This window comes from Sphaerodactylus townsendi, linkage group LG09 (genome assembly GCF_021028975.2).
Source record: "Sphaerodactylus townsendi isolate TG3544 linkage group LG09, MPM_Stown_v2.3, whole genome shotgun sequence".
Lineage (NCBI taxonomy): Eukaryota > Metazoa > Chordata > Lepidosauria > Squamata > Sphaerodactylidae > Sphaerodactylus > Sphaerodactylus townsendi.
The window spans coordinates 76,056,203-76,083,261 of NC_059433.1; the positions used below are offsets into that span (position 1 = coordinate 76,056,203).

Here is a 27,059-nt window from a genome sequence, read left to right on the forward strand (position 1 = left end):
TACCTGACGAGCAACCCAATCCAGGGCCCCGGGCAGACGGGGACAGTGCTGCAGCTACCCTGCTGCCTCCAGATGACTTTCTGGCAGCGTGGGGAGGCAGAAGGATTTTTTTAAAAAAAACCTATCACCGGAAAACCCTCCATGGGACTTCATGGACTCATGCCACCCAAAACGGTGGTGTATACACTTCGGGGCGTGGTGTACCTGGTTGCAAGCATGGGGTGGAACCCAACCAAAGCCAGCTCCCTACTCCTGGTGGGCATGTAGCTCTTCTTCGGCAATGCCCCCACTCGGCACCCCGGGATGGGCTTGGTGGCACGGAAATTGACTGACACGGCAGCCATTGCTACATCCAGGCGTGCCAGAAGGCTGCGGTGTCCACCTGTCGGTGCATTTGCCCCTCCACCGGGATGAGTGCCTTGAGGAGAGCAAATCCACCAGCACGGACCCACACCACCTCCACAAGTGGATCTGCCTCCCCCCAGGTAAAGGTAAGTATTGTTGTTTTAAAGACATAGTTAGGGTTGCCAAACTCTAGTTGACAAACGGAGATCTCATGCTACTTTACAATTATTCTCCAAATGACCAAGGTCAGTTTCCCTGGAGAAAATGGCCACTCTGAAGGTCCCCTCCCCTCCTCCCCTTGTTCTCTGTTTATTATGTGGCCCATTTAGGGGGGGGCCTTTTGGGGTTCCCTGAGGGGGGTCGGTTTTAGTTCTCGGATGCTGACTGTATTGCTGTTATTGGTTTTAATAAGGAGACAGGGCTTGTATTATATTTGAACTGGTTTTTAACTTCCCCCTGTCTGCATATATTTATTTGTACACCGCCCTGAGCCCTCCAGGGGAGGGCGCTATAAAAATCCAATAATGAATGAATGAATGAATGAATGAATGAATGAATGAATGAATGAATGAATGAATGAATGAATGAATGAATGAATGAATGAATGGCTGGCTGGCTGGCTGGCTGGCTGGCTGGCTGGCTGGCTGGCTGGCTGGCTGGCTGGCTGGCTGGCTGGCTGGCTGGCTGGCTGGCTGGCTGGCTGGCTGGCTGGCTGGCTGGCTGGCTGGGTGGGGTGGGGGGGGGGGGGGGGGGGGGGGGGGGGGGGGGGGGGGGGGGGGGGTGGGGGTGGGGGGGGGGGGGGGGGGGGGGGGGGGGGGGGGGGGGGGGGGGGGGGGGGGGGGGGGGTGGTGGGGGGGGGGGGTGGGGGGGGGGGGGGGTGGGGGGGAGGGGGGGTGGGGGGGGTGGGGGGGTGTGTGGGGGGGGGGTGGGGGGGGGGGGGGGTGGGGGGGGGGGGGGGTGGGGGGGGGGGGGGGTGGGGGGGGGGGGGGGTGGGGGGGGGGGGGGGTGGGGGGGGGGGGGGGTGGGGGGGGGGGGGGGTGGGGGGGGGGGGGGGTGGGGGGGGGGGGGGGTGGGGGGGGGGGGGGGTGGGGGGGGGGGGGGGTGGGGGGGGGGGGGGGTGGGGGGGGGGGGGGGTGGGGGGGGGGGGGGGTGGGGGGGGGGGGGGGTGGGGGGGGGGGGGGGTGGGGGGGGGGGGGGGTGGGGGGGGGGGGGGGTGGGGGGGGGGGGGGGTGGGGGGGGGGGGGGGTGGGGGGGGGGGGGGGTGGGGGGGGGGGGGGGTGGGGGGGGGGGGGGGTGGGGGGGGGGGGGGGTGGGGGGGGGGGGGGGTGGGGGGGGGGGGGGGTGGGGGGGGGGGGGGGTGGGGGGGGGGGGGGGTGGGGGGGGGGGGGGGTGGGGGGGGGGGGGGGTGGGGGGGGGGGGGGGTGGGGGGGGGGGGGGGTGGGGGGGGGGGGGGGTGGGGGGGGGGGGGGGTGGGGGGGGGGGGGGGTGGGGGGGGGGGGGGGTGGGGGGGGGGGGGGGTGGGGGGGGGGGGGGGTGGGGGGGGGGGGGGGTGGGGGGGGGGGGGGGTGGGGGGGGGGGGGGGTGGGGGGGGGGGGGGGTGGGGGGGGGGGGGGGTGGGGGGGGGGGGGGGTGGGGGGGGGGGGGGGTGGGGGGGGGGGGGGGTGGGGGGGGGGGGGGGTGGGGGGGGGGGGGGGTGGGGGGGGGGGGGGGTGGGGGGGGGGGGGGGTGGGGGGGGGGGGGGGTGGGGGGGGGGGGGGGTGGGGGGGGGGGGGGGTGGGGGGGGGGGGGGGTGGGGGGGGGGGGGGGTGGGGGGGGGGGGGGGTGGGGGGGGGGGGGGGTGGGGGGGGGGGGGGGTGGGGGGGGGGGGGGGTGGGGGGGGGGGGGGGTGGGGGGGGGGGGGGGTGGGGGGGGGGGGGGGTGGGGGGGGGGGGGGGTGGGGGGGGGGGGGGGTGGGGGGGGGGGGGGGTGGGGGGGGGGGGGGGTGGGGGGGGGGGGGGGTGGGGGGGGGGGGGGGTGGGGGGGGGGGGGGGTGGGGGGGGGGGGGGGTGGGGGGGGGGGGGGGTGGGGGGGGGGGGGGGTGGGGGGGGGGGGGGGTGGGGGGGGGGGGGGGTGGGGGGGGGGGGGGGTGGGGGGGGGGGGGGGTGGGGGGGGGGGGGGGTGGGGGGGGGGGGGGGTGGGGGGGGGGGGGGGTGGGGGGGGGGGGGGGTGGGGGGGGGGGGGGGTGGGGGGGGGGGGGGGTGGGGGGGGGGGGGGGTGGGGGGGGGGGGGGGTGGGGGGGGGGGGGGGTGGGGGGGGGGGGGGGTGGGGGGGGGGGGGGGTGGGGGGGGGGGGGGGTGGGGGGGGGGGGGGGTGGGGGGGGGGGGGGGTGGGGGGGGGGGGGGGTGGGGGGGGGGGGGGGTGGGGGGGGGGGGGGGTGGGGGGGGGGGGGGGTGGGGGGGGGGGGGGGTGGGGGGGGGGGGGGGTGGGGGGGGGGGGGGGTGGGGGGGGGGGGGGGTGGGGGGGGGGGGGGGTGGGGGGGGGGGGGGGTGGGGGGGGGGGGGGGTGGGGGGGGGGGGGGGTGGGGGGGGGGGGGGGTGGGGGGGGGGGGGGGTGGGGGGGGGGGGGGGTGGGGGGGGGGGGGGGTGGGGGGGGGGGGGGGTGGGGGGGGGGGGGGGTGGGGGGGGGGGGGGGTGGGGGGGGGGGGGGGTGGGGGGGGGGGGGGGTGGGGGGGGGGGGGGGTGGGGGGGGGGGGGGGTGGGGGGGGGGGGGGGTGGGGGGGGGGGGGGGTGGGGGGGGGGGGGGGTGGGGGGGGGGGGGGGTGGGGGGGGGGGGGGGTGGGGGGGGGGGGGGGTGGGGGGGGGGGGGGGTGGGGGGGGGGGGGGGTGGGGGGGGGGGGGGGTGGGGGGGGGGGGGGGTGGGGGGGGGGGGGGGTGGGGGGGGGGGGGGGTGGGGGGGGGGGGGGGTGGGGGGGGGGGGGGGTGGGGGGGGGGGGGGGTGGGGGGGGGGGGGGGTGGGGGGGGGGGGGGGTGGGGGGGGGGGGGGGTGGGGGGGGGGGGGGGTGGGGGGGGGGGGGGGTGGGGGGGGGGGGGGGTGGGGGGGGGGGGGGGTGGGGGGGGGGGGGGGTGGGGGGGGGGGGGGGTGGGGGGGGGGGGGGGTGGGGGGGGGGGGGGGTGGGGGGGGGGGGGGGTGGGGGGGGGGGGGGGTGGGGGGGGGGGGGGGTGGGGGGGGGGGGGGGTGGGGGGGGGGGGGGGTGGGGGGGGGGGGGGGTGGGGGGGGGGGGGGGTGGGGGGGGGGGGGGGTGGGGGGGGGGGGGGGTGGGGGGGGGGGGGGGTGGGGGGGGGGGGGGGTGGGGGGGGGGGGGGGTGGGGGGGGGGGGGGGTGGGGGGGGGGGGGGGTGGGGGGGGGGGGGGGTGGGGGGGGGGGGGGGTGGGGGGGGGGGGGGGTGGGGGGGGGGGGGGGTGGGGGGGGGGGGGGGTGGGGGGGGGGGGGGGTGGGGGGGGGGGGGGGTGGGGGGGGGGGGGGGTGGGGGGGGGGGGGGGTGGGGGGGGGGGGGGGTGGGGGGGGGGGGGGGTGGGGGGGGGGGGGGGTGGGGGGGGGGGGGGGTGGGGGGGGGGGGGGGTGGGGGGGGGGGGGGGTGGGGGGGGGGGGGGGTGGGGGGGGGGGGGGGTGGGGGGGGGGGGGGGTGGGGGGGGGGGGGGGTGGGGGGGGGGGGGGGTGGGGGGGGGGGGGGGTGGGGGGGGGGGGGGGTGGGGGGGGGGGGGGGTGGGGGGGGGGGGGGGTGGGGGGGGGGGGGGGTGGGGGGGGGGGGGGGTGGGGGGGGGGGGGGGTGGGGGGGGGGGGGGGTGGGGGGGGGGGGGGGTGGGGGGGGGGGGGGGTGGGGGGGGGGGGGGGTGGGGGGGGGGGGGGGTGGGGGGGGGGGGGGGTGGGGGGGGGGGGGGGTGGGGGGGGGGGGGGGTGGGGGGGGGGGGGGGTGGGGGGGGGGGGGGGTGGGGGGGGGGGGGGGTGGGGGGGGGGGGGGGTGGGGGGGGGGGGGGGTGGGGGGGGGGGGGGGTGGGGGGGGGGGGGGGTGGGGGGGGGGGGGGGTGGGGGGGGGGGGGGGTGGGGGGGGGGGGGGGTGGGGGGGGGGGGGGGTGGGGGGGGGGGGGGGTGGGGGGGGGGGGGGGTGGGGGGGGGGGGGGGTGGGGGGGGGGGGGGGTGGGGGGGGGGGGGGGTGGGGGGGGGGGGGGGTGGGGGGGGGGGGGGGTGGGGGGGGGGGGGGGTGGGGGGGGGGGGGGGTGGGGGGGGGGGGGGGTGGGGGGGGGGGGGGGTGGGGGGGGGGGGGGGTGGGGGGGGGGGGGGGTGGGGGGGGGGGGGGGTGGGGGGGGGGGGGGGTGGGGGGGGGGGGGGGTGGGGGGGGGGGGGGGTGGGGGGGGGGGGGGGTGGGGGGGGGGGGGGGTGGGGGGGGGGGGGGGTGGGGGGGGGGGGGGGTGGGGGGGGGGGGGGGTGGGGGGGGGGGGGGGTGGGGGGGGGGGGGGGTGGGGGGGGGGGGGGGTGGGGGGGGGGGGGGGTGGGGGGGGGGGGGGGTGGGGGGGGGGGGGGGTGGGGGGGGGGGGGGGTGGGGGGGGGGGGGGGTGGGGGGGGGGGGGGGTGGGGGGGGGGGGGGGTGGGGGGGGGGGGGGGTGGGGGGGGGGGGGGGTGGGGGGGGGGGGGGGTGGGGGGGGGGGGGGGTGGGGGGGGGGGGGGGTGGGGGGGGGGGGGGGTGGGGGGGGGGGGGGGTGGGGGGGGGGGGGGGTGGGGGGGGGGGGGGGTGGGGGGGGGGGGGGGTGGGGGGGGGGGGGGGTGGGGGGGGGGGGGGGTGGGGGGGGGGGGGGGTGGGGGGGGGGGGGGGTGGGGGGGGGGGGGGGTGGGGGGGGGGGGGGGTGGGGGGGGGGGGGGGTGGGGGGGGGGGGGGGTGGGGGGGGGGGGGGGTGGGGGGGGGGGGGGGTGGGGGGGGGGGGGGGTGGGGGGGGGGGGGGGTGGGGGGGGGGGGGGGTGGGGGGGGGGGGGGGTGGGGGGGGGGGGGGGTGGGGGGGGGGGGGGGTGGGGGGGGGGGGGGGTGGGGGGGGGGGGGGGTGGGGGGGGGGGGGGGTGGGGGGGGGGGGGGGTGGGGGGGGGGGGGGGTGGGGGGGGGGGGGGGTGGGGGGGGGGGGGGGTGGGGGGGGGGGGGGGTGGGGGGGGGGGGGGGTGGGGGGGGGGGGGGGTGGGGGGGGGGGGGGGTGGGGGGGGGGGGGGGTGGGGGGGGGGGGGGGTGGGGGGGGGGGGGGGTGGGGGGGGGGGGGGGTGGGGGGGGGGGGGGGTGGGGGGGGGGGGGGGTGGGGGGGGGGGGGGGTGGGGGGGGGGGGGGGTGGGGGGGGGGGGGGGTGGGGGGGGGGGGGGGTGGGGGGGGGGGGGGGTGGGGGGGGGGGGGGGTGGGGGGGGGGGGGGGTGGGGGGGGGGGGGGGTGGGGGGGGGGGGGGGTGGGGGGGGGGGGGGGTGGGGGGGGGGGGGGGTGGGGGGGGGGGGGGGTGGGGGGGGGGGGGGGTGGGGGGGGGGGGGGGTGGGGGGGGGGGGGGGTGGGGGGGGGGGGGGGTGGGGGGGGGGGGGGGTGGGGGGGGGGGGGGGTGGGGGGGGGGGGGGGTGGGGGGGGGGGGGGGTGGGGGGGGGGGGGGGTGGGGGGGGGGGGGGGTGGGGGGGGGGGGGGGTGGGGGGGGGGGGGGGTGGGGGGGGGGGGGGGTGGGGGGGGGGGGGGGTGGGGGGGGGGGGGGGTGGGGGGGGGGGGGGGTGGGGGGGGGGGGGGGTGGGGGGGGGGGGGGGTGGGGGGGGGGGGGGGTGGGGGGGGGGGGGGGTGGGGGGGGGGGGGGGTGGGGGGGGGGGGGGGTGGGGGGGGGGGGGGGTGGGGGGGGGGGGGGGTGGGGGGGGGGGGGGGTGGGGGGGGGGGGGGGTGGGGGGGGGGGGGGGTGGGGGGGGGGGGGGGTGGGGGGGGGGGGGGGTGGGGGGGGGGGGGGGTGGGGGGGGGGGGGGGTGGGGGGGGGGGGGGGTGGGGGGGGGGGGGGGTGGGGGGGGGGGGGGGTGGGGGGGGGGGGGGGTGGGGGGGGGGGGGGGTGGGGGGGGGGGGGGGTGGGGGGGGGGGGGGGTGGGGGGGGGGGGGGGTGGGGGGGGGGGGGGGTGGGGGGGGGGGGGGGTGGGGGGGGGGGGGGGTGGGGGGGGGGGGGGGTGGGGGGGGGGGGGGGTGGGGGGGGGGGGGGGTGGGGGGGGGGGGGGGTGGGGGGGGGGGGGGGTGGGGGGGGGGGGGGGTGGGGGGGGGGGGGGGTGGGGGGGGGGGGGGGTGGGGGGGGGGGGGGGTGGGGGGGGGGGGGGGTGGGGGGGGGGGGGGGTGGGGGGGGGGGGGGGTGGGGGGGGGGGGGGGTGGGGGGGGGGGGGGGTGGGGGGGGGGGGGGGTGGGGGGGGGGGGGGGTGGGGGGGGGGGGGGGTGGGGGGGGGGGGGGGTGGGGGGGGGGGGGGGTGGGGGGGGGGGGGGGTGGGGGGGGGGGGGGGTGGGGGGGGGGGGGGGTGGGGGGGGGGGGGGGTGGGGGGGGGGGGGGGTGGGGGGGGGGGGGGGTGGGGGGGGGGGGGGGTGGGGGGGGGGGGGGGTGGGGGGGGGGGGGGGTGGGGGGGGGGGGGGGTGGGGGGGGGGGGGGGTGGGGGGGGGGGGGGGTGGGGGGGGGGGGGGGTGGGGGGGGGGGGGGGTGGGGGGGGGGGGGGGTGGGGGGGGGGGGGGGTGGGGGGGGGGGGGGGTGGGGGGGGGGGGGGGTGGGGGGGGGGGGGGGTGGGGGGGGGGGGGGGTGGGGGGGGGGGGGGGTGGGGGGGGGGGGGGGTGGGGGGGGGGGGGGGTGGGGGGGGGGGGGGGTGGGGGGGGGGGGGGGTGGGGGGGGGGGGGGGTGGGGGGGGGGGGGGGTGGGGGGGGGGGGGGGTGGGGGGGGGGGGGGGTGGGGGGGGGGGGGGGTGGGGGGGGGGGGGGGTGGGGGGGGGGGGGGGTGGGGGGGGGGGGGGGTGGGGGGGGGGGGGGGTGGGGGGGGGGGGGGGTGGGGGGGGGGGGGGGTGGGGGGGGGGGGGGGTGGGGGGGGGGGGGGGTGGGGGGGGGGGGGGGTGGGGGGGGGGGGGGGTGGGGGGGGGGGGGGGTGGGGGGGGGGGGGGGTGGGGGGGGGGGGGGGTGGGGGGGGGGGGGGGTGGGGGGGGGGGGGGGTGGGGGGGGGGGGGGGTGGGGGGGGGGGGGGGTGGGGGGGGGGGGGGGTGGGGGGGGGGGGGGGTGGGGGGGGGGGGGGGTGGGGGGGGGGGGGGGTGGGGGGGGGGGGGGGTGGGGGGGGGGGGGGGTGGGGGGGGGGGGGGGTGGGGGGGGGGGGGGGTGGGGGGGGGGGGGGGTGGGGGGGGGGGGGGGTGGGGGGGGGGGGGGGTGGGGGGGGGGGGGGGTGGGGGGGGGGGGGGGTGGGGGGGGGGGGGGGTGGGGGGGGGGGGGGGTGGGGGGGGGGGGGGGTGGGGGGGGGGGGGGGTGGGGGGGGGGGGGGGTGGGGGGGGGGGGGGGTGGGGGGGGGGGGGGGTGGGGGGGGGGGGGGGTGGGGGGGGGGGGGGGTGGGGGGGGGGGGGGGTGGGGGGGGGGGGGGGTGGGGGGGGGGGGGGGTGGGGGGGGGGGGGGGTGGGGGGGGGGGGGGGTGGGGGGGGGGGGGGGTGGGGGGGGGGGGGGGTGGGGGGGGGGGGGGGTGGGGGGGGGGGGGGGTGGGGGGGGGGGGGGGTGGGGGGGGGGGGGGGTGGGGGGGGGGGGGGGTGGGGGGGGGGGGGGGTGGGGGGGGGGGGGGGTGGGGGGGGGGGGGGGTGGGGGGGGGGGGGGGTGGGGGGGGGGGGGGGTGGGGGGGGGGGGGGGTGGGGGGGGGGGGGGGTGGGGGGGGGGGGGGGTGGGGGGGGGGGGGGGTGGGGGGGGGGGGGGGTGGGGGGGGGGGGGGGTGGGGGGGGGGGGGGGTGGGGGGGGGGGGGGGTGGGGGGGGGGGGGGGTGGGGGGGGGGGGGGGTGGGGGGGGGGGGGGGTGGGGGGGGGGGGGGGTGGGGGGGGGGGGGGGTGGGGGGGGGGGGGGGTGGGGGGGGGGGGGGGTGGGGGGGGGGGGGGGTGGGGGGGGGGGGGGGTGGGGGGGGGGGGGGGTGGGGGGGGGGGGGGGTGGGGGGGGGGGGGGGTGGGGGGGGGGGGGGGTGGGGGGGGGGGGGGGTGGGGGGGGGGGGGGGTGGGGGGGGGGGGGGGTGGGGGGGGGGGGGGGTGGGGGGGGGGGGGGGTGGGGGGGGGGGGGGGTGGGGGGGGGGGGGGGTGGGGGGGGGGGGGGGTGGGGGGGGGGGGGGGTGGGGGGGGGGGGGGGTGGGGGGGGGGGGGGGTGGGGGGGGGGGGGGGTGGGGGGGGGGGGGGGTGGGGGGGGGGGGGGGTGGGGGGGGGGGGGGGTGGGGGGGGGGGGGGGTGGGGGGGGGGGGGGGTGGGGGGGGGGGGGGGTGGGGGGGGGGGGGGGTGGGGGGGGGGGGGGGTGGGGGGGGGGGGGGGTGGGGGGGGGGGGGGGTGGGGGGGGGGGGGGGTGGGGGGGGGGGGGGGTGGGGGGGGGGGGGGGTGGGGGGGGGGGGGGGTGGGGGGGGGGGGGGGTGGGGGGGGGGGGGGGTGGGGGGGGGGGGGGGTGGGGGGGGGGGGGGGTGGGGGGGGGGGGGGGTGGGGGGGGGGGGGGGTGGGGGGGGGGGGGGGTGGGGGGGGGGGGGGGTGGGGGGGGGGGGGGGTGGGGGGGGGGGGGGGTGGGGGGGGGGGGGGGTGGGGGGGGGGGGGGGTGGGGGGGGGGGGGGGTGGGGGGGGGGGGGGGTGGGGGGGGGGGGGGGTGGGGGGGGGGGGGGGTGGGGGGGGGGGGGGGTGGGGGGGGGGGGGGGTGGGGGGGGGGGGGGGTGGGGGGGGGGGGGGGTGGGGGGGGGGGGGGGTGGGGGGGGGGGGGGGTGGGGGGGGGGGGGGGTGGGGGGGGGGGGGGGTGGGGGGGGGGGGGGGTGGGGGGGGGGGGGGGTGGGGGGGGGGGGGGGTGGGGGGGGGGGGGGGTGGGGGGGGGGGGGGGTGGGGGGGGGGGGGGGTGGGGGGGGGGGGGGGTGGGGGGGGGGGGGGGTGGGGGGGGGGGGGGGTGGGGGGGGGGGGGGGTGGGGGGGGGGGGGGGTGGGGGGGGGGGGGGGTGGGGGGGGGGGGGGGTGGGGGGGGGGGGGGGTGGGGGGGGGGGGGGGTGGGGGGGGGGGGGGGTGGGGGGGGGGGGGGGTGGGGGGGGGGGGGGGTGGGGGGGGGGGGGGGTGGGGGGGGGGGGGGGTGGGGGGGGGGGGGGGTGGGGGGGGGGGGGGGTGGGGGGGGGGGGGGGTGGGGGGGGGGGGGGGTGGGGGGGGGGGGGGGTGGGGGGGGGGGGGGGTGGGGGGGGGGGGGGGTGGGGGGGGGGGGGGGTGGGGGGGGGGGGGGGTGGGGGGGGGGGGGGGTGGGGGGGGGGGGGGGTGGGGGGGGGGGGGGGTGGGGGGGGGGGGGGGTGGGGGGGGGGGGGGGTGGGGGGGGGGGGGGGTGGGGGGGGGGGGGGGTGGGGGGGGGGGGGGGTGGGGGGGGGGGGGGGTGGGGGGGGGGGGGGGTGGGGGGGGGGGGGGGTGGGGGGGGGGGGGGGTGGGGGGGGGGGGGGGTGGGGGGGGGGGGGGGTGGGGGGGGGGGGGGGTGGGGGGGGGGGGGGGTGGGGGGGGGGGGGGGTGGGGGGGGGGGGGGGTGGGGGGGGGGGGGGGTGGGGGGGGGGGGGGGTGGGGGGGGGGGGGGGTGGGGGGGGGGGGGGGTGGGGGGGGGGGGGGGTGGGGGGGGGGGGGGGTGGGGGGGGGGGGGGGTGGGGGGGGGGGGGGGTGGGGGGGGGGGGGGGTGGGGGGGGGGGGGGGTGGGGGGGGGGGGGGGTGGGGGGGGGGGGGGGTGGGGGGGGGGGGGGGTGGGGGGGGGGGGGGGTGGGGGGGGGGGGGGGTGGGGGGGGGGGGGGGTGGGGGGGGGGGGGGGTGGGGGGGGGGGGGGGTGGGGGGGGGGGGGGGTGGGGGGGGGGGGGGGTGGGGGGGGGGGGGGGTGGGGGGGGGGGGGGGTGGGGGGGGGGGGGGGTGGGGGGGGGGGGGGGTGGGGGGGGGGGGGGGTGGGGGGGGGGGGGGGTGGGGGGGGGGGGGGGTGGGGGGGGGGGGGGGTGGGGGGGGGGGGGGGTGGGGGGGGGGGGGGGTGGGGGGGGGGGGGGGTGGGGGGGGGGGGGGGTGGGGGGGGGGGGGGGTGGGGGGGGGGGGGGGTGGGGGGGGGGGGGGGTGGGGGGGGGGGGGGGTGGGGGGGGGGGGGGGTGGGGGGGGGGGGGGGTGGGGGGGGGGGGGGGTGGGGGGGGGGGGGGGTGGGGGGGGGGGGGGGTGGGGGGGGGGGGGGGTGGGGGGGGGGGGGGGTGGGGGGGGGGGGGGGTGGGGGGGGGGGGGGGTGGGGGGGGGGGGGGGTGGGGGGGGGGGGGGGTGGGGGGGGGGGGGGGTGGGGGGGGGGGGGGGTGGGGGGGGGGGGGGGTGGGGGGGGGGGGGGGTGGGGGGGGGGGGGGGTGGGGGGGGGGGGGGGTGGGGGGGGGGGGGGGTGGGGGGGGGGGGGGGTGGGGGGGGGGGGGGGTGGGGGGGGGGGGGGGTGGGGGGGGGGGGGGGTGGGGGGGGGGGGGGGTGGGGGGGGGGGGGGGTGGGGGGGGGGGGGGGTGGGGGGGGGGGGGGGTGGGGGGGGGGGGGGGTGGGGGGGGGGGGGGGTGGGGGGGGGGGGGGGTGGGGGGGGGGGGGGGTGGGGGGGGGGGGGGGTGGGGGGGGGGGGGGGTGGGGGGGGGGGGGGGTGGGGGGGGGGGGGGGTGGGGGGGGGGGGGGGTGGGGGGGGGGGGGGGTGGGGGGGGGGGGGGGTGGGGGGGGGGGGGGGTGGGGGGGGGGGGGGGTGGGGGGGGGGGGGGGTGGGGGGGGGGGGGGGTGGGGGGGGGGGGGGGTGGGGGGGGGGGGGGGTGGGGGGGGGGGGGGGTGGGGGGGGGGGGGGGTGGGGGGGGGGGGGGGTGGGGGGGGGGGGGGGTGGGGGGGGGGGGGGGTGGGGGGGGGGGGGGGTGGGGGGGGGGGGGGGTGGGGGGGGGGGGGGGTGGGGGGGGGGGGGGGTGGGGGGGGGGGGGGGTGGGGGGGGGGGGGGGTGGGGGGGGGGGGGGGTGGGGGGGGGGGGGGGTGGGGGGGGGGGGGGGTGGGGGGGGGGGGGGGTGGGGGGGGGGGGGGGTGGGGGGGGGGGGGGGTGGGGGGGGGGGGGGGTGGGGGGGGGGGGGGGTGGGGGGGGGGGGGGGTGGGGGGGGGGGGGGGTGGGGGGGGGGGGGGGTGGGGGGGGGGGGGGGTGGGGGGGGGGGGGGGTGGGGGGGGGGGGGGGTGGGGGGGGGGGGGGGTGGGGGGGGGGGGGGGTGGGGGGGGGGGGGGGTGGGGGGGGGGGGGGGTGGGGGGGGGGGGGGGTGGGGGGGGGGGGGGGTGGGGGGGGGGGGGGGTGGGGGGGGGGGGGGGTGGGGGGGGGGGGGGGTGGGGGGGGGGGGGGGTGGGGGGGGGGGGGGGTGGGGGGGGGGGGGGGTGGGGGGGGGGGGGGGTGGGGGGGGGGGGGGGTGGGGGGGGGGGGGGGTGGGGGGGGGGGGGGGTGGGGGGGGGGGGGGGTGGGGGGGGGGGGGGGTGGGGGGGGGGGGGGGTGGGGGGGGGGGGGGGTGGGGGGGGGGGGGGGTGGGGGGGGGGGGGGGTGGGGGGGGGGGGGGGTGGGGGGGGGGGGGGGTGGGGGGGGGGGGGGGTGGGGGGGGGGGGGGGTGGGGGGGGGGGGGGGTGGGGGGGGGGGGGGGTGGGGGGGGGGGGGGGTGGGGGGGGGGGGGGGTGGGGGGGGGGGGGGGTGGGGGGGGGGGGGGGTGGGGGGGGGGGGGGGTGGGGGGGGGGGGGGGTGGGGGGGGGGGGGGGTGGGGGGGGGGGGGGGTGGGGGGGGGGGGGGGTGGGGGGGGGGGGGGGTGGGGGGGGGGGGGGGTGGGGGGGGGGGGGGGTGGGGGGGGGGGGGGGTGGGGGGGGGGGGGGGTGGGGGGGGGGGGGGGTGGGGGGGGGGGGGGGTGGGGGGGGGGGGGGGTGGGGGGGGGGGGGGGTGGGGGGGGGGGGGGGTGGGGGGGGGGGGGGGTGGGGGGGGGGGGGGGTGGGGGGGGGGGGGGGTGGGGGGGGGGGGGGGTGGGGGGGGGGGGGGGTGGGGGGGGGGGGGGGTGGGGGGGGGGGGGGGTGGGGGGGGGGGGGGGTGGGGGGGGGGGGGGGTGGGGGGGGGGGGGGGTGGGGGGGGGGGGGGGTGGGGGGGGGGGGGGGTGGGGGGGGGGGGGGGTGGGGGGGGGGGGGGGTGGGGGGGGGGGGGGGTGGGGGGGGGGGGGGGTGGGGGGGGGGGGGGGTGGGGGGGGGGGGGGGTGGGGGGGGGGGGGGGTGGGGGGGGGGGGGGGTGGGGGGGGGGGGGGGTGGGGGGGGGGGGGGGTGGGGGGGGGGGGGGGTGGGGGGGGGGGGGGGTGGGGGGGGGGGGGGGTGGGGGGGGGGGGGGGTGGGGGGGGGGGGGGGTGGGGGGGGGGGGGGGTGGGGGGGGGGGGGGGTGGGGGGGGGGGGGGGTGGGGGGGGGGGGGGGTGGGGGGGGGGGGGGGTGGGGGGGGGGGGGGGTGGGGGGGGGGGGGGGTGGGGGGGGGGGGGGGTGGGGGGGGGGGGGGGTGGGGGGGGGGGGGGGTGGGGGGGGGGGGGGGTGGGGGGGGGGGGGGGTGGGGGGGGGGGGGGGTGGGGGGGGGGGGGGGTGGGGGGGGGGGGGGGTGGGGGGGGGGGGGGGTGGGGGGGGGGGGGGGTGGGGGGGGGGGGGGGTGGGGGGGGGGGGGGGTGGGGGGGGGGGGGGGTGGGGGGGGGGGGGGGTGGGGGGGGGGGGGGGTGGGGGGGGGGGGGGGTGGGGGGGGGGGGGGGTGGGGGGGGGGGGGGGTGGGGGGGGGGGGGGGTGGGGGGGGGGGGGGGTGGGGGGGGGGGGGGGTGGGGGGGGGGGGGGGTGGGGGGGGGGGGGGGTGGGGGGGGGGGGGGGTGGGGGGGGGGGGGGGTGGGGGGGGGGGGGGGTGGGGGGGGGGGGGGGTGGGGGGGGGGGGGGGTGGGGGGGGGGGGGGGTGGGGGGGGGGGGGGGTGGGGGGGGGGGGGGGTGGGGGGGGGGGGGGGTGGGGGGGGGGGGGGGTGGGGGGGGGGGGGGGTGGGGGGGGGGGGGGGTGGGGGGGGGGGGGGGTGGGGGGGGGGGGGGGTGGGGGGGGGGGGGGGTGGGGGGGGGGGGGGGTGGGGGGGGGGGGGGGTGGGGGGGGGGGGGGGTGGGGGGGGGGGGGGGTGGGGGGGGGGGGGGGTGGGGGGGGGGGGGGGTGGGGGGGGGGGGGGGTGGGGGGGGGGGGGGGTGGGGGGGGGGGGGGGTGGGGGGGGGGGGGGGTGGGGGGGGGGGGGGGTGGGGGGGGGGGGGGGTGGGGGGGGGGGGGGGTGGGGGGGGGGGGGGGTGGGGGGGGGGGGGGGTGGGGGGGGGGGGGGGTGGGGGGGGGGGGGGGTGGGGGGGGGGGGGGGTGGGGGGGGGGGGGGGTGGGGGGGGGGGGGGGTGGGGGGGGGGGGGGGTGGGGGGGGGGGGGGGTGGGGGGGGGGGGGGGTGGGGGGGGGGGGGGGTGGGGGGGGGGGGGGGTGGGGGGGGGGGGGGGTGGGGGGGGGGGGGGGTGGGGGGGGGGGGGGGTGGGGGGGGGGGGGGGTGGGGGGGGGGGGGGGTGGGGGGGGGGGGGGGTGGGGGGGGGGGGGGGTGGGGGGGGGGGGGGGTGGGGGGGGGGGGGGGTGGGGGGGGGGGGGGGTGGGGGGGGGGGGGGGTGGGGGGGGGGGGGGGTGGGGGGGGGGGGGGGTGGGGGGGGGGGGGGGTGGGGGGGGGGGGGGGTGGGGGGGGGGGGGGGTGGGGGGGGGGGGGGGTGGGGGGGGGGGGGGGTGGGGGGGGGGGGGGGTGGGGGGGGGGGGGGGTGGGGGGGGGGGGGGGTGGGGGGGGGGGGGGGTGGGGGGGGGGGGGGGTGGGGGGGGGGGGGGGTGGGGGGGGGGGGGGGTGGGGGGGGGGGGGGGTGGGGGGGGGGGGGGGTGGGGGGGGGGGGGGGTGGGGGGGGGGGGGGGTGGGGGGGGGGGGGGGTGGGGGGGGGGGGGGGTGGGGGGGGGGGGGGGTGGGGGGGGGGGGGGGTGGGGGGGGGGGGGGGTGGGGGGGGGGGGGGGTGGGGGGGGGGGGGGGTGGGGGGGGGGGGGGGTGGGGGGGGGGGGGGGTGGGGGGGGGGGGGGGTGGGGGGGGGGGGGGGTGGGGGGGGGGGGGGGTGGGGGGGGGGGGGGGTGGGGGGGGGGGGGGGTGGGGGGGGGGGGGGGTGGGGGGGGGGGGGGGTGGGGGGGGGGGGGGGTGGGGGGGGGGGGGGGTGGGGGGGGGGGGGGGTGGGGGGGGGGGGGGGTGGGGGGGGGGGGGGGTGGGGGGGGGGGGGGGTGGGGGGGGGGGGGGGTGGGGGGGGGGGGGGGTGGGGGGGGGGGGGGGTGGGGGGGGGGGGGGGTGGGGGGGGGGGGGGGTGGGGGGGGGGGGGGGTGGGGGGGGGGGGGGGTGGGGGGGGGGGGGGGTGGGGGGGGGGGGGGGTGGGGGGGGGGGGGGGTGGGGGGGGGGGGGGGTGGGGGGGGGGGGGGGTGGGGGGGGGGGGGGGTGGGGGGGGGGGGGGGTGGGGGGGGGGGGGGGTGGGGGGGGGGGGGGGTGGGGGGGGGGGGGGGTGGGGGGGGGGGGGGGTGGGGGGGGGGGGGGGTGGGGGGGGGGGGGGGTGGGGGGGGGGGGGGGTGGGGGGGGGGGGGGGTGGGGGGGGGGGGGGGTGGGGGGGGGGGGGGGTGGGGGGGGGGGGGGGTGGGGGGGGGGGGGGGTGGGGGGGGGGGGGGGTGGGGGGGGGGGGGGGTGGGGGGGGGGGGGGGTGGGGGGGGGGGGGGGTGGGGGGGGGGGGGGGTGGGGGGGGGGGGGGGTGGGGGGGGGGGGGGGTGGGGGGGGGGGGGGGTGGGGGGGGGGGGGGGTGGGGGGGGGGGGGGGTGGGGGGGGGGGGGGGTGGGGGGGGGGGGGGGTGGGGGGGGGGGGGGGTGGGGGGGGGGGGGGGTGGGGGGGGGGGGGGGTGGGGGGGGGGGGGGGTGGGGGGGGGGGGGGGTGGGGGGGGGGGGGGGTGGGGGGGGGGGGGGGTGGGGGGGGGGGGGGGTGGGGGGGGGGGGGGGTGGGGGGGGGGGGGGGTGGGGGGGGGGGGGGGTGGGGGGGGGGGGGGGTGGGGGGGGGGGGGGGTGGGGGGGGGGGGGGGTGGGGGGGGGGGGGGGTGGGGGGGGGGGGGGGTGGGGGGGGGGGGGGGTGGGGGGGGGGGGGGGTGGGGGGGGGGGGGGGTGGGGGGGGGGGGGGGTGGGGGGGGGGGGGGGTGGGGGGGGGGGGGGGTGGGGGGGGGGGGGGGTGGGGGGGGGGGGGGGTGGGGGGGGGGGGGGGTGGGGGGGGGGGGGGGTGGGGGGGGGGGGGGGTGGGGGGGGGGGGGGGTGGGGGGGGGGGGGGGTGGGGGGGGGGGGGGGTGGGGGGGGGGGGGGGTGGGGGGGGGGGGGGGTGGGGGGGGGGGGGGGTGGGGGGGGGGGGGGGTGGGGGGGGGGGGGGGTGGGGGGGGGGGGGGGTGGGGGGGGGGGGGGGTGGGGGGGGGGGGGGGTGGGGGGGGGGGGGGGTGGGGGGGGGGGGGGGTGGGGGGGGGGGGGGGTGGGGGGGGGGGGGGGTGGGGGGGGGGGGGGGTGGGGGGGGGGGGGGGTGGGGGGGGGGGGGGGTGGGGGGGGGGGGGGGTGGGGGGGGGGGGGGGTGGGGGGGGGGGGGGGTGGGGGGGGGGGGGGGTGGGGGGGGGGGGGGGTGGGGGGGGGGGGGGGTGGGGGGGGGGGGGGGTGGGGGGGGGGGGGGGTGGGGGGGGGGGGGGGTGGGGGGGGGGGGGGGTGGGGGGGGGGGGGGGTGGGGGGGGGGGGGGGTGGGGGGGGGGGGGGGTGGGGGGGGGGGGGGGTGGGGGGGGGGGGGGGTGGGGGGGGGGGGGGGTGGGGGGGGGGGGGGGTGGGGGGGGGGGGGGGTGGGGGGGGGGGGGGGTGGGGGGGGGGGGGGGTGGGGGGGGGGGGGGGTGGGGGGGGGGGGGGGTGGGGGGGGGGGGGGGTGGGGGGGGGGGGGGGTGGGGGGGGGGGGGGGTGGGGGGGGGGGGGGGTGGGGGGGGGGGGGGGTGGGGGGGGGGGGGGGTGGGGGGGGGGGGGGGTGGGGGGGGGGGGGGGTGGGGGGGGGGGGGGGTGGGGGGGGGGGGGGGTGGGGGGGGGGGGGGGTGGGGGGGGGGGGGGGTGGGGGGGGGGGGGGGTGGGGGGGGGGGGGGGTGGGGGGGGGGGGGGGTGGGGGGGGGGGGGGGTGGGGGGGGGGGGGGGTGGGGGGGGGGGGGGGTGGGGGGGGGGGGGGGTGGGGGGGGGGGGGGGTGGGGGGGGGGGGGGGTGGGGGGGGGGGGGGGTGGGGGGGGGGGGGGGTGGGGGGGGGGGGGGGTGGGGGGGGGGGGGGGTGGGGGGGGGGGGGGGTGGGGGGGGGGGGGGGTGGGGGGGGGGGGGGGTGGGGGGGGGGGGGGGTGGGGGGGGGGGGGGGTGGGGGGGGGGGGGGGTGGGGGGGGGGGGGGGTGGGGGGGGGGGGGGGTGGGGGGGGGGGGGGGTGGGGGGGGGGGGGGGTGGGGGGGGGGGGGGGTGGGGGGGGGGGGGGGTGGGGGGGGGGGGGGGTGGGGGGGGGGGGGGGTGGGGGGGGGGGGGGGTGGGGGGGGGGGGGGGTGGGGGGGGGGGGGGGTGGGGGGGGGGGGGGGTGGGGGGGGGGGGGGGTGGGGGGGGGGGGGGGTGGGGGGGGGGGGGGGTGGGGGGGGGGGGGGGTGGGGGGGGGGGGGGGTGGGGGGGGGGGGGGGTGGGGGGGGGGGGGGGTGGGGGGGGGGGGGGGTGGGGGGGGGGGGGGGTGGGGGGGGGGGGGGGTGGGGGGGGGGGGGGGTGGGGGGGGGGGGGGGTGGGGGGGGGGGGGGGTGGGGGGGGGGGGGGGTGGGGGGGGGGGGGGGTGGGGGGGGGGGGGGGTGGGGGGGGGGGGGGGTGGGGGGGGGGGGGGGTGGGGGGGGGGGGGGGTGGGGGGGGGGGGGGGTGGGGGGGGGGGGGGGTGGGGGGGGGGGGGGGTGGGGGGGGGGGGGGGTGGGGGGGGGGGGGGGTGGGGGGGGGGGGGGGTGGGGGGGGGGGGGGGTGGGGGGGGGGGGGGGTGGGGGGGGGGGGGGGTGGGGGGGGGGGGGGGTGGGGGGGGGGGGGGGTGGGGGGGGGGGGGGGTGGGGGGGGGGGGGGGTGGGGGGGGGGGGGGGTGGGGGGGGGGGGGGGTGGGGGGGGGGGGGGGTGGGGGGGGGGGGGGGTGGGGGGGGGGGGGGGTGGGGGGGGGGGGGGGTGGGGGGGGGGGGGGGTGGGGGGGGGGGGGGGTGGGGGGGGGGGGGGGTGGGGGGGGGGGGGGGTGGGGGGGGGGGGGGGTGGGGGGGGGGGGGGGTGGGGGGGGGGGGGGGTGGGGGGGGGGGGGGGTGGGGGGGGGGGGGGGTGGGGGGGGGGGGGGGTGGGGGGGGGGGGGGGTGGGGGGGGGGGGGGGTGGGGGGGGGGGGGGGTGGGGGGGGGGGGGGGTGGGGGGGGGGGGGGGTGGGGGGGGGGGGGGGTGGGGGGGGGGGGGGGTGGGGGGGGGGGGGGGTGGGGGGGGGGGGGGGTGGGGGGGGGGGGGGGTGGGGGGGGGGGGGGGTGGGGGGGGGGGGGGGTGGGGGGGGGGGGGGGTGGGGGGGGGGGGGGGTGGGGGGGGGGGGGGGTGGGGGGGGGGGGGGGTGGGGGGGGGGGGGGGTGGGGGGGGGGGGGGGTGGGGGGGGGGGGGGGTGGGGGGGGGGGGGGGTGGGGGGGGGGGGGGGTGGGGGGGGGGGGGGGTGGGGGGGGGGGGGGGTGGGGGGGGGGGGGGGTGGGGGGGGGGGGGGGTGGGGGGGGGGGGGGGTGGGGGGGGGGGGGGGTGGGGGGGGGGGGGGGTGGGGGGGGGGGGGGGTGGGGGGGGGGGGGGGTGGGGGGGGGGGGGGGTGGGGGGGGGGGGGGGTGGGGGGGGGGGGGGGTGGGGGGGGGGGGGGGTGGGGGGGGGGGGGGGTGGGGGGGGGGGGGGGTGGGGGGGGGGGGGGGTGGGGGGGGGGGGGGGTGGGGGGGGGGGGGGGTGGGGGGGGGGGGGGGTGGGGGGGGGGGGGGGTGGGGGGGGGGGGGGGTGGGGGGGGGGGGGGGTGGGGGGGGGGGGGGGTGGGGGGGGGGGGGGGTGGGGGGGGGGGGGGGTGGGGGGGGGGGGGGGTGGGGGGGGGGGGGGGTGGGGGGGGGGGGGGGTGGGGGGGGGGGGGGGTGGGGGGGGGGGGGGGTGGGGGGGGGGGGGGGTGGGGGGGGGGGGGGGTGGGGGGGGGGGGGGGTGGGGGGGGGGGGGGGTGGGGGGGGGGGGGGGTGGGGGGGGGGGGGGGTGGGGGGGGGGGGGGGTGGGGGGGGGGGGGGGTGGGGGGGGGGGGGGGTGGGGGGGGGGGGGGGTGGGGGGGGGGGGGGGTGGGGGGGGGGGGGGGTGGGGGGGGGGGGGGGTGGGGGGGGGGGGGGGTGGGGGGGGGGGGGGGTGGGGGGGGGGGGGGGTGGGGGGGGGGGGGGGTGGGGGGGGGGGGGGGTGGGGGGGGGGGGGGGTGGGGGGGGGGGGGGGTGGGGGGGGGGGGGGGTGGGGGGGGGGGGGGGTGGGGGGGGGGGGGGGTGGGGGGGGGGGGGGGTGGGGGGGGGGGGGGGTGGGGGGGGGGGGGGGTGGGGGGGGGGGGGGGTGGGGGGGGGGGGGGGTGGGGGGGGGGGGGGGTGGGGGGGGGGGGGGGTGGGGGGGGGGGGGGGTGGGGGGGGGGGGGGGTGGGGGGGGGGGGGGGTGGGGGGGGGGGGGGGTGGGGGGGGGGGGGGGTGGGGGGGGGGGGGGGTGGGGGGGGGGGGGGGTGGGGGGGGGGGGGGGTGGGGGGGGGGGGGGGTGGGGGGGGGGGGGGGTGGGGGGGGGGGGGGGTGGGGGGGGGGGGGGGTGGGGGGGGGGGGGGGTGGGGGGGGGGGGGGGTGGGGGGGGGGGGGGGTGGGGGGGGGGGGGGGTGGGGGGGGGGGGGGGTGGGGGGGGGGGGGGGTGGGGGGGGGGGGGGGTGGGGGGGGGGGGGGGTGGGGGGGGGGGGGGGTGGGGGGGGGGGGGGGTGGGGGGGGGGGGGGGTGGGGGGGGGGGGGGGTGGGGGGGGGGGGGGGTGGGGGGGGGGGGGGGTGGGGGGGGGGGGGGGTGGGGGGGGGGGGGGGTGGGGGGGGGGGGGGGTGGGGGGGGGGGGGGGTGGGGGGGGGGGGGGGTGGGGGGGGGGGGGGGTGGGGGGGGGGGGGGGTGGGGGGGGGGGGGGGTGGGGGGGGGGGGGGGTGGGGGGGGGGGGGGGTGGGGGGGGGGGGGGGTGGGGGGGGGGGGGGGTGGGGGGGGGGGGGGGTGGGGGGGGGGGGGGGTGGGGGGGGGGGGGGGTGGGGGGGGGGGGGGGTGGGGGGGGGGGGGGGTGGGGGGGGGGGGGGGTGGGGGGGGGGGGGGGTGGGGGGGGGGGGGGGTGGGGGGGGGGGGGGGTGGGGGGGGGGGGGGGTGGGGGGGGGGGGGGGTGGGGGGGGGGGGGGGTGGGGGGGGGGGGGGGTGGGGGGGGGGGGGGGTGGGGGGGGGGGGGGGTGGGGGGGGGGGGGGGTGGGGGGGGGGGGGGGTGGGGGGGGGGGGGGGTGGGGGGGGGGGGGGGTGGGGGGGGGGGGGGGTGGGGGGGGGGGGGGGTGGGGGGGGGGGGGGGTGGGGGGGGGGGGGGGTGGGGGGGGGGGGGGGTGGGGGGGGGGGGGGGTGGGGGGGGGGGGGGGTGGGGGGGGGGGGGGGTGGGGGGGGGGGGGGGTGGGGGGGGGGGGGGGTGGGGGGGGGGGGGGGTGGGGGGGGGGGGGGGTGGGGGGGGGGGGGGGTGGGGGGGGGGGGGGGTGGGGGGGGGGGGGGGTGGGGGGGGGGGGGGGTGGGGGGGGGGGGGGGTGGGGGGGGGGGGGGGTGGGGGGGGGGGGGGGTGGGGGGGGGGGGGGGTGGGGGGGGGGGGGGGTGGGGGGGGGGGGGGGTGGGGGGGGGGGGGGGTGGGGGGGGGGGGGGGTGGGGGGGGGGGGGGGTGGGGGGGGGGGGGGGTGGGGGGGGGGGGGGGTGGGGGGGGGGGGGGGTGGGGGGGGGGGGGGGTGGGGGGGGGGGGGGGTGGGGGGGGGGGGGGGTGGGGGGGGGGGGGGGTGGGGGGGGGGGGGGGTGGGGGGGGGGGGGGGTGGGGGGGGGGGGGGGTGGGGGGGGGGGGGGGTGGGGGGGGGGGGGGGTGGGGGGGGGGGGGGGTGGGGGGGGGGGGGGGTGGGGGGGGGGGGGGGTGGGGGGGGGGGGGGGTGGGGGGGGGGGGGGGTGGGGGGGGGGGGGGGTGGGGGGGGGGGGGGGTGGGGGGGGGGGGGGGTGGGGGGGGGGGGGGGTGGGGGGGGGGGGGGGTGGGGGGGGGGGGGGGTGGGGGGGGGGGGGGGTGGGGGGGGGGGGGGGTGGGGGGGGGGGGGGGTGGGGGGGGGGGGGGGTGGGGGGGGGGGGGGGTGGGGGGGGGGATGCTGGCAAGGGGATGATAGGAACTATGATCTATAACATCTGGAGGGCCGCAAGTTATTACCAACTATTCTAGTGTCTCTAGGCAGCTTACAAAAGTTAAAAAATACAAACCACAATAAAAATGAATAAAATATAACAATTGCAACAGCAATTAAAATCACATTAAAATAACCCCAGTCCCCCACTCCCAGCAGCTTCCGGGGAGGCTCACCTGGGTGAAGAGTCTGGCGACCTTTCTAAAGGTACAGAGGCAGGATAAACTAAATGTAACTGTAACTAAATGAACTGATAAATAAGCAATACACAGCTATGAGTATAAATGGAGAGCATTTACTTGATTTCACACTAAGTTTTGAAATTGGCTAATTTTTCCCCCCATTAACCCAGGAAAGTTCTGGGAAGGCACATACAGATTCAGGGTCAATACTGAAATCTCTGTTGGGCACAGCTAAAACCGTTCACTCATATATCATCAGTGGCAAACTGCATCAACACTATTGGCCAAAGCGTGGATTCACAGTGTACATCTGATGCCCACAACAGACAAGATGAAAGATCATGGCTCCCCATCTGTCCATAAAAGGCACATTGAACATACATCAAGATTAGGATGATGCAGGAAGGGAAAAAGCAATATAATACTTTAAGCCTCCTTCAGTTCTTGCTGACTGAAACCAGACTCCTCATTCTGTTCTAAGGAAGAAAAAGATAGGATTGTCTGGTTTTGCCCTGGAGACCCAACTACATGGGATGTTGGAGTTGGGTGGTTATGGCTTCAAACAATCTAATTTTGCCTTTAAAAGCAATCACACAGGGGTTTGCCCACCTACAACTTCCCTTATCAAACACGGAACCATCTGGATAATTTAAATCCCATTAGAGAAAAAAGACAGGCAGTAATATTGTGTCAGTCTTTTTCCCTGGTAGAGGAGATGAGAAGACCCTCCAAATTGCAGCCCACTTGTGGTATCCTTTTAGGCTTTTCAAGACCAGAGATGTTCAGAGGTAGTTTGCCATTGCCTGCCTCTGCCAATCAAACTTCCTTGGTTCCCATCCAAATCTAGGGACATCCAGTGGAATAGCATTTCAATCTGGTTGAACCTCTGAGAGATCCCAGAATACACATTGCTGATCAGGGTTATTTAGCCGGCTGTACAACAGGTTTTTCTTAGTTCGCACCTCCCCAATTATTGGGGACCTTGAATTTGACAGGTGGGCTGGAAGGGCCTGGATTTTAGACCCCCTAGTTCTGAGAAAATCCAGAATCAGCAGTATGAGTGAGCCATTGCGCTCTTGGAAACACCCTCCTTCTAATTTTTGTTTTTCTCCTTGATAGCCTTTCTTTTTCCCAGTACTCCAGGCCCACTGCATATTAGGAGATACTGTAACTGGTTTTTAGAACAAATTCTTGCTCTGGAGTTCCAACAGTCACCTGAATATTGCCCCTAATTGACTTTCTCTCAGGTTTTACACCTGAGTAACACATGGAGGACTGGGTTTGATTTCCCACTCCTCCACATGAGTGGCGGACTCTAATCTGGTGAACTGGATTTGCTTCCCCACTCCTACACACAAAGTCTGCTGGGTGACCGTGGGCCAGTCCTAGTGCTCTCAGAACTCTCTCAGTCCCACCCACCTCACAAGGTGTCTGTTGCGGGGAGAGGAAGGGAAGGAATTTGTAAGCCGCTTTGAGACTCCTTACAGAAGAGACAGGCGGGGTATAAATCTGAACTCTTTTTATTCTTCTAAATAAGCCACTATTGGGTTTGCGTTCTGAGAGCGAGACAGTGATAAGCAGAAACAACTTCAACCTCCCTTTTTCAAAGGCTCTGGAGAGGTATTCTCTACCTCCCAAGTGGACTTTTAAATCAAAGGAGAGGCTGTGATTAGATTAAGGCCCCAGAGTGACACCGGCTCTCTTTTGGTTTTGCTTTGAACTTTGGAAAGCTCCCAGGCAGAGGGGCCTGTTCAAAGACGCTTCCTTCAGATGAATAAATATGGGGGGAGGGTCAAATTACCACCTTTGTCTGGCTGTGTCCTCCTCTTCTGCCATCCACTCACACGGCTCAGGTTTCAGCAATTTCTTCTTTCTCCCTGGAACTCCACAACAGAGGGAAGAGGATGCTACTGGGTTGGGATAAGGCCAGCAAGCAACTGGGCTGCGAGAAAGAGAGAGAAAGAGAGCTTTAAAAAAAAATCCAAGAAACGTGCTCCAAATTACATATGTGTGGCCCGGATCCAGTTGATCCTGACTAAAGGACAGCTTCATGTGATCCTGGGAATCTCTGATCAGCTTCCTCAGTGTGGAGATTTAGTTGCAAAGCTCCAAAACAGAAGCCGTATGAGACTTTTATTAAGACCAAGCAAATAGACATAGAATCATGCTTTCCTGTTTTCTGAAACTTCTAGATACCTGGTTTCCCTGGCTGCTTCTCGCTCCCATTTGAAGATTTTTCATCATAGGAAAGCATTTTCCCTTGCTAGGTATCCAGCATTCTTTTCTGCTGTTTTTTGGATGGGGGGGAATTCAAAGTTTTGCAAAGACAGGCTATGTTCTTGAATTTTAGGGGAGATTGAAATCACGGAATATGTTTCACTTAGTTGCTGTTCAGAGCAAAAGGTTTGTCTAAGTTTATTCTTCCCTAGCTTTGTATGTATCTTGGTCAATCAGACTCGGTTTACAGTCATGTGTTACTTATTGATGAAAAACCAGAGTTAAACTCTGTTTTCCTGGCCCTAATCTCTGGCCCTCCCGCACACGCAAAATAATGCGTTTTCAAACCACTTTCACAACTGTTTGCAAGTGGATTTTGCCATTCCGCACAGCTTCAAAGAGCACTGAAAGCAGTTTGAAAGTGCATTATTCTGCATGTGCGGAATGAGCCTCTGTTTATTTATTTAGGTGTTGGTACCCTCAGCCAGGTATATGCTATAGAGCCCATCCTTCAAAGCAGCCATTTCAGGTGAGCTGATCTCTGTCATCTGGAGATCAGCTGTAATCCCAGGAGATCTCCAGCCACCACCTGGAGGCTGGCAACCTCAGGCCCAAGGTCCTCTCGGGCAAGCTTCACAGCAGAATGGCAATTTGAAGTCAGGTCTCCCATATCTTAATCTGACACTTTAACCTCTACAGCAAACCAGTCACTTTTATTTGGTTCATTTAAAACAAGACCAGGTTTTACCACTGATGCTTTCATTAAGGGCCCCGGCCCAATGCAAATCTCTAGGGCCATGGTGGCGAACCTTTGGCACTCCAGATGTTATGGACTACAATTGGCCATGCTGGCAGGGGCTGATGGGAATTATACTCCATAACATCTGGAGTGCCAAAGGTTCACCATCACTGGTCTAGGAGGAGAGCCGGGTCAGTAAATCCCGACTAGATAGTTGCAGAAAGTTTGCAAACAGAAAACGCAGGCTCAAGGACCCACGAAATGTAGGGGGTGCAAATCTAATCAGGAAAAATTCAGAGTTGTGATAAGTTTGACAACAACTGTAATGATTGGGGAGTCACACGTTTGGTTAAGATAGTGATAGTGTGTAAGATAGTCACAGTTAGCGATAAAAATCCTGAATGATTCAATGGGGGGGGGGGGGGCGGGCTGTGAAACCTTCCTCTACAACCTGCCCTCAACAACCTCTTGAACGTGTTTGTTTTGTTCTTCAAACCTCTAAATTAAATACGAAGAAATGCTAATATTTGAAGAGAGGGTCTCCAGTCTGTAAAACGGATGCCGGAATTTTTAAAAAGGTAGTTTTTTTTAAAAAGGAGCGTTATATGGTAAGGTGCTATTTTTGTTTCTTCAATGAGGAAGTCAAATAGGGAGACAAGGACTGGACCCAAGGATATCAGGGTTCTTGATTTCACATCTCATAAATCTTGGCCGGGGCTCTCCACCGGCTCACACCCTTTTTGTTTGGTTTTCGTGAAAAATTGACAGCGCCGTCCAGAAAACGTGGCTTCAGAGAGCTCTTAACCTCTTCCCCCTCACACTGGCGCACAAACACAGCGGAGTCTTCCCTGGGTTGTAATGGATTGGTGTTTACCAGGCAATTAGCAATGCTTTTTACGGTTTGATCTCTCCCACAGTGCACGGGGGAGGCAAAGGAGTCTGAAGGGGGGGGGTTTTTGGAAAAAAAGGTTCCCAGAGAGGCCCACAGAAGATAAGGCCGAAAAGGCCCTTCGCAGAGGGGAGGTTCCCCCTGCTGTGGCCAGCTCAAGAGGCCCACACCGAAATCCCCGGGAAGAAGATTGACTGCTTTTCTGGCAAAGAGGATAACATGCGGCAGGAAGTTACGTCTGAGTTGATTTGGCGGGCTGGGAAGAAGCCACACACGATCAGTACATGCAAAAAAAATAAAAAGGGGTCGTAACACTGATTTGCTGAAACTGGAAAAATAACTTCCACGGTCGGGCTGGTTGTGAAATCGTGTCCCTCAGCGCCAACGAGGGGGGTCATTTCAGATACTCTTGCTCTTTCGGAAGAGCTGCACAGCCAAAGAAACCAATGACTGTTCCTGGCGAGCATTCCTTCTGTGGAGGAATTACTCTTTTGGCAGCAAGCACACTGACACCCAGAATGAACGCGAGGGGAGAAAGCAGCTTACTTTTTTTTTTTTTTTTACTGGTATTTAGGGTTACCCGGTCCTACTTGGGAAATCCCTGCAGGTCCCTCTGTGACAGTGGTGGCGAACCTATGGCACGGGTGCCAGAAATGGCACTCAGAGCCCTTTCTGTGGGCACGGGCAAACAGAGTCGCTCCCCCCGCCCCACCACACACACACACCTAGGCTGGCCTGGGCCGCTGGGCTCGATTATTAGAATTAAACCTAAGGCCTAGTTTTGGGAAAGCAGTGTAGGTAACCCTGTTAAGCGCTGTTAAACCCCACTGATTTTCATGTGAAGAACTAAAGCGCAATCCTTTACCAGGGAGTAAGCTCGGCTGTTGGCAATGGGGCTTGCTTCTGAGTAAACCCTCCGACTACCACCAAGCTTACTCCTGAGTAACGCGCGCCTCGGAGCCAACCGTTTTTTCTAAACTAAAACCGCAGTATTCAGGTTAAATTGCCGTATTGGCACTTTGCGATAAATAAGCGGGTTTTGGGTTGCAATATGGGCTCTCGGTCTCGAAAAGGTTTGCCATCACTGCTCTGTGGGATATAATGCCATACCCTCTAAATCAGGCATTTTATGCAGGACAACTGATCTCTCTCCTCTGGAGATCAGCTGTAATCCCTGGAGATCTCCTGAAGGGTGGCAGTTCTATGGACCACGGTGGGGGGTATGCTTGAAGCAGAAGATGTGGGATCCACTTAGTGGCACTCCAGATCAGTTTGTACCAACTTACTTTAATCTTTGTCCAGAATTGATGGTAAACAACACCTACGAGGCCTATGAAGTACTGGGAGGTGCTTCTCATATTACACAGAAGCTGACTTGGGTTTGCTATCAAGAAACTACGAGCAGCTCTTCAATTAGCATATCTTGGTGCTACCTCTATTTGATAGGTTCGTATTTGGTATTATTAGGGGTATACCTTAAAATTGTATTGCATGAAATAGTCATCATTATTGCAGAGAAGGTGAATGTGGAATTGTCCCAGGAGCCACCGTGAAGTCAGTGAAAACACAACCATGAAATTATTTGTGACTCGGTTCCTAAGACCACCGGAATTAAGTGTTTTCTGATGATCTTAGGCGACCCCTGTGAAATGACCCACAGGTTGAGAACCCCTGTATTATACCTTGCCAAGGTCTCTCTCCTCCTCAAACCCTGCCCCAGAGGTGGGATCCAGCAGGTTCTCACAGGTTCCCGAGAGTAGGTGACTAATTATTTGTGTGTGCCGAGAGGGGGTTACTAATTGGTGATTTTGCCATGTGATTTTTGCCTTAGTTACACCCCACCTCTCAGCAGTAGCGCTGCAAGAATCCTGTGCTTAGTTCTTAGCAGGAGGTGCACCGGCGTGCTATGGCAGCCTGCTCTC

The 27,059-nt window shown here is 81.5% G+C and overlaps 1 protein-coding gene across 1 annotated transcript in view; it reads right to left on the reverse strand.

The window, feature by feature from the left end:
- The window catches only part of LOC125439490, an 88,484-nt gene that overhangs the window by 52,756 nt on the left and 8,669 nt on the right, over positions 1–27,059 (reverse strand). The window contains exon 4 of the mRNA XM_048508591.1: positions 23,097–23,234. Coding sequence (XP_048364548.1) covers positions 23,097–23,234 — 138 coding nt within the window. The remainder of the gene's footprint in view (positions 1–23,096; positions 23,235–27,059) is intronic.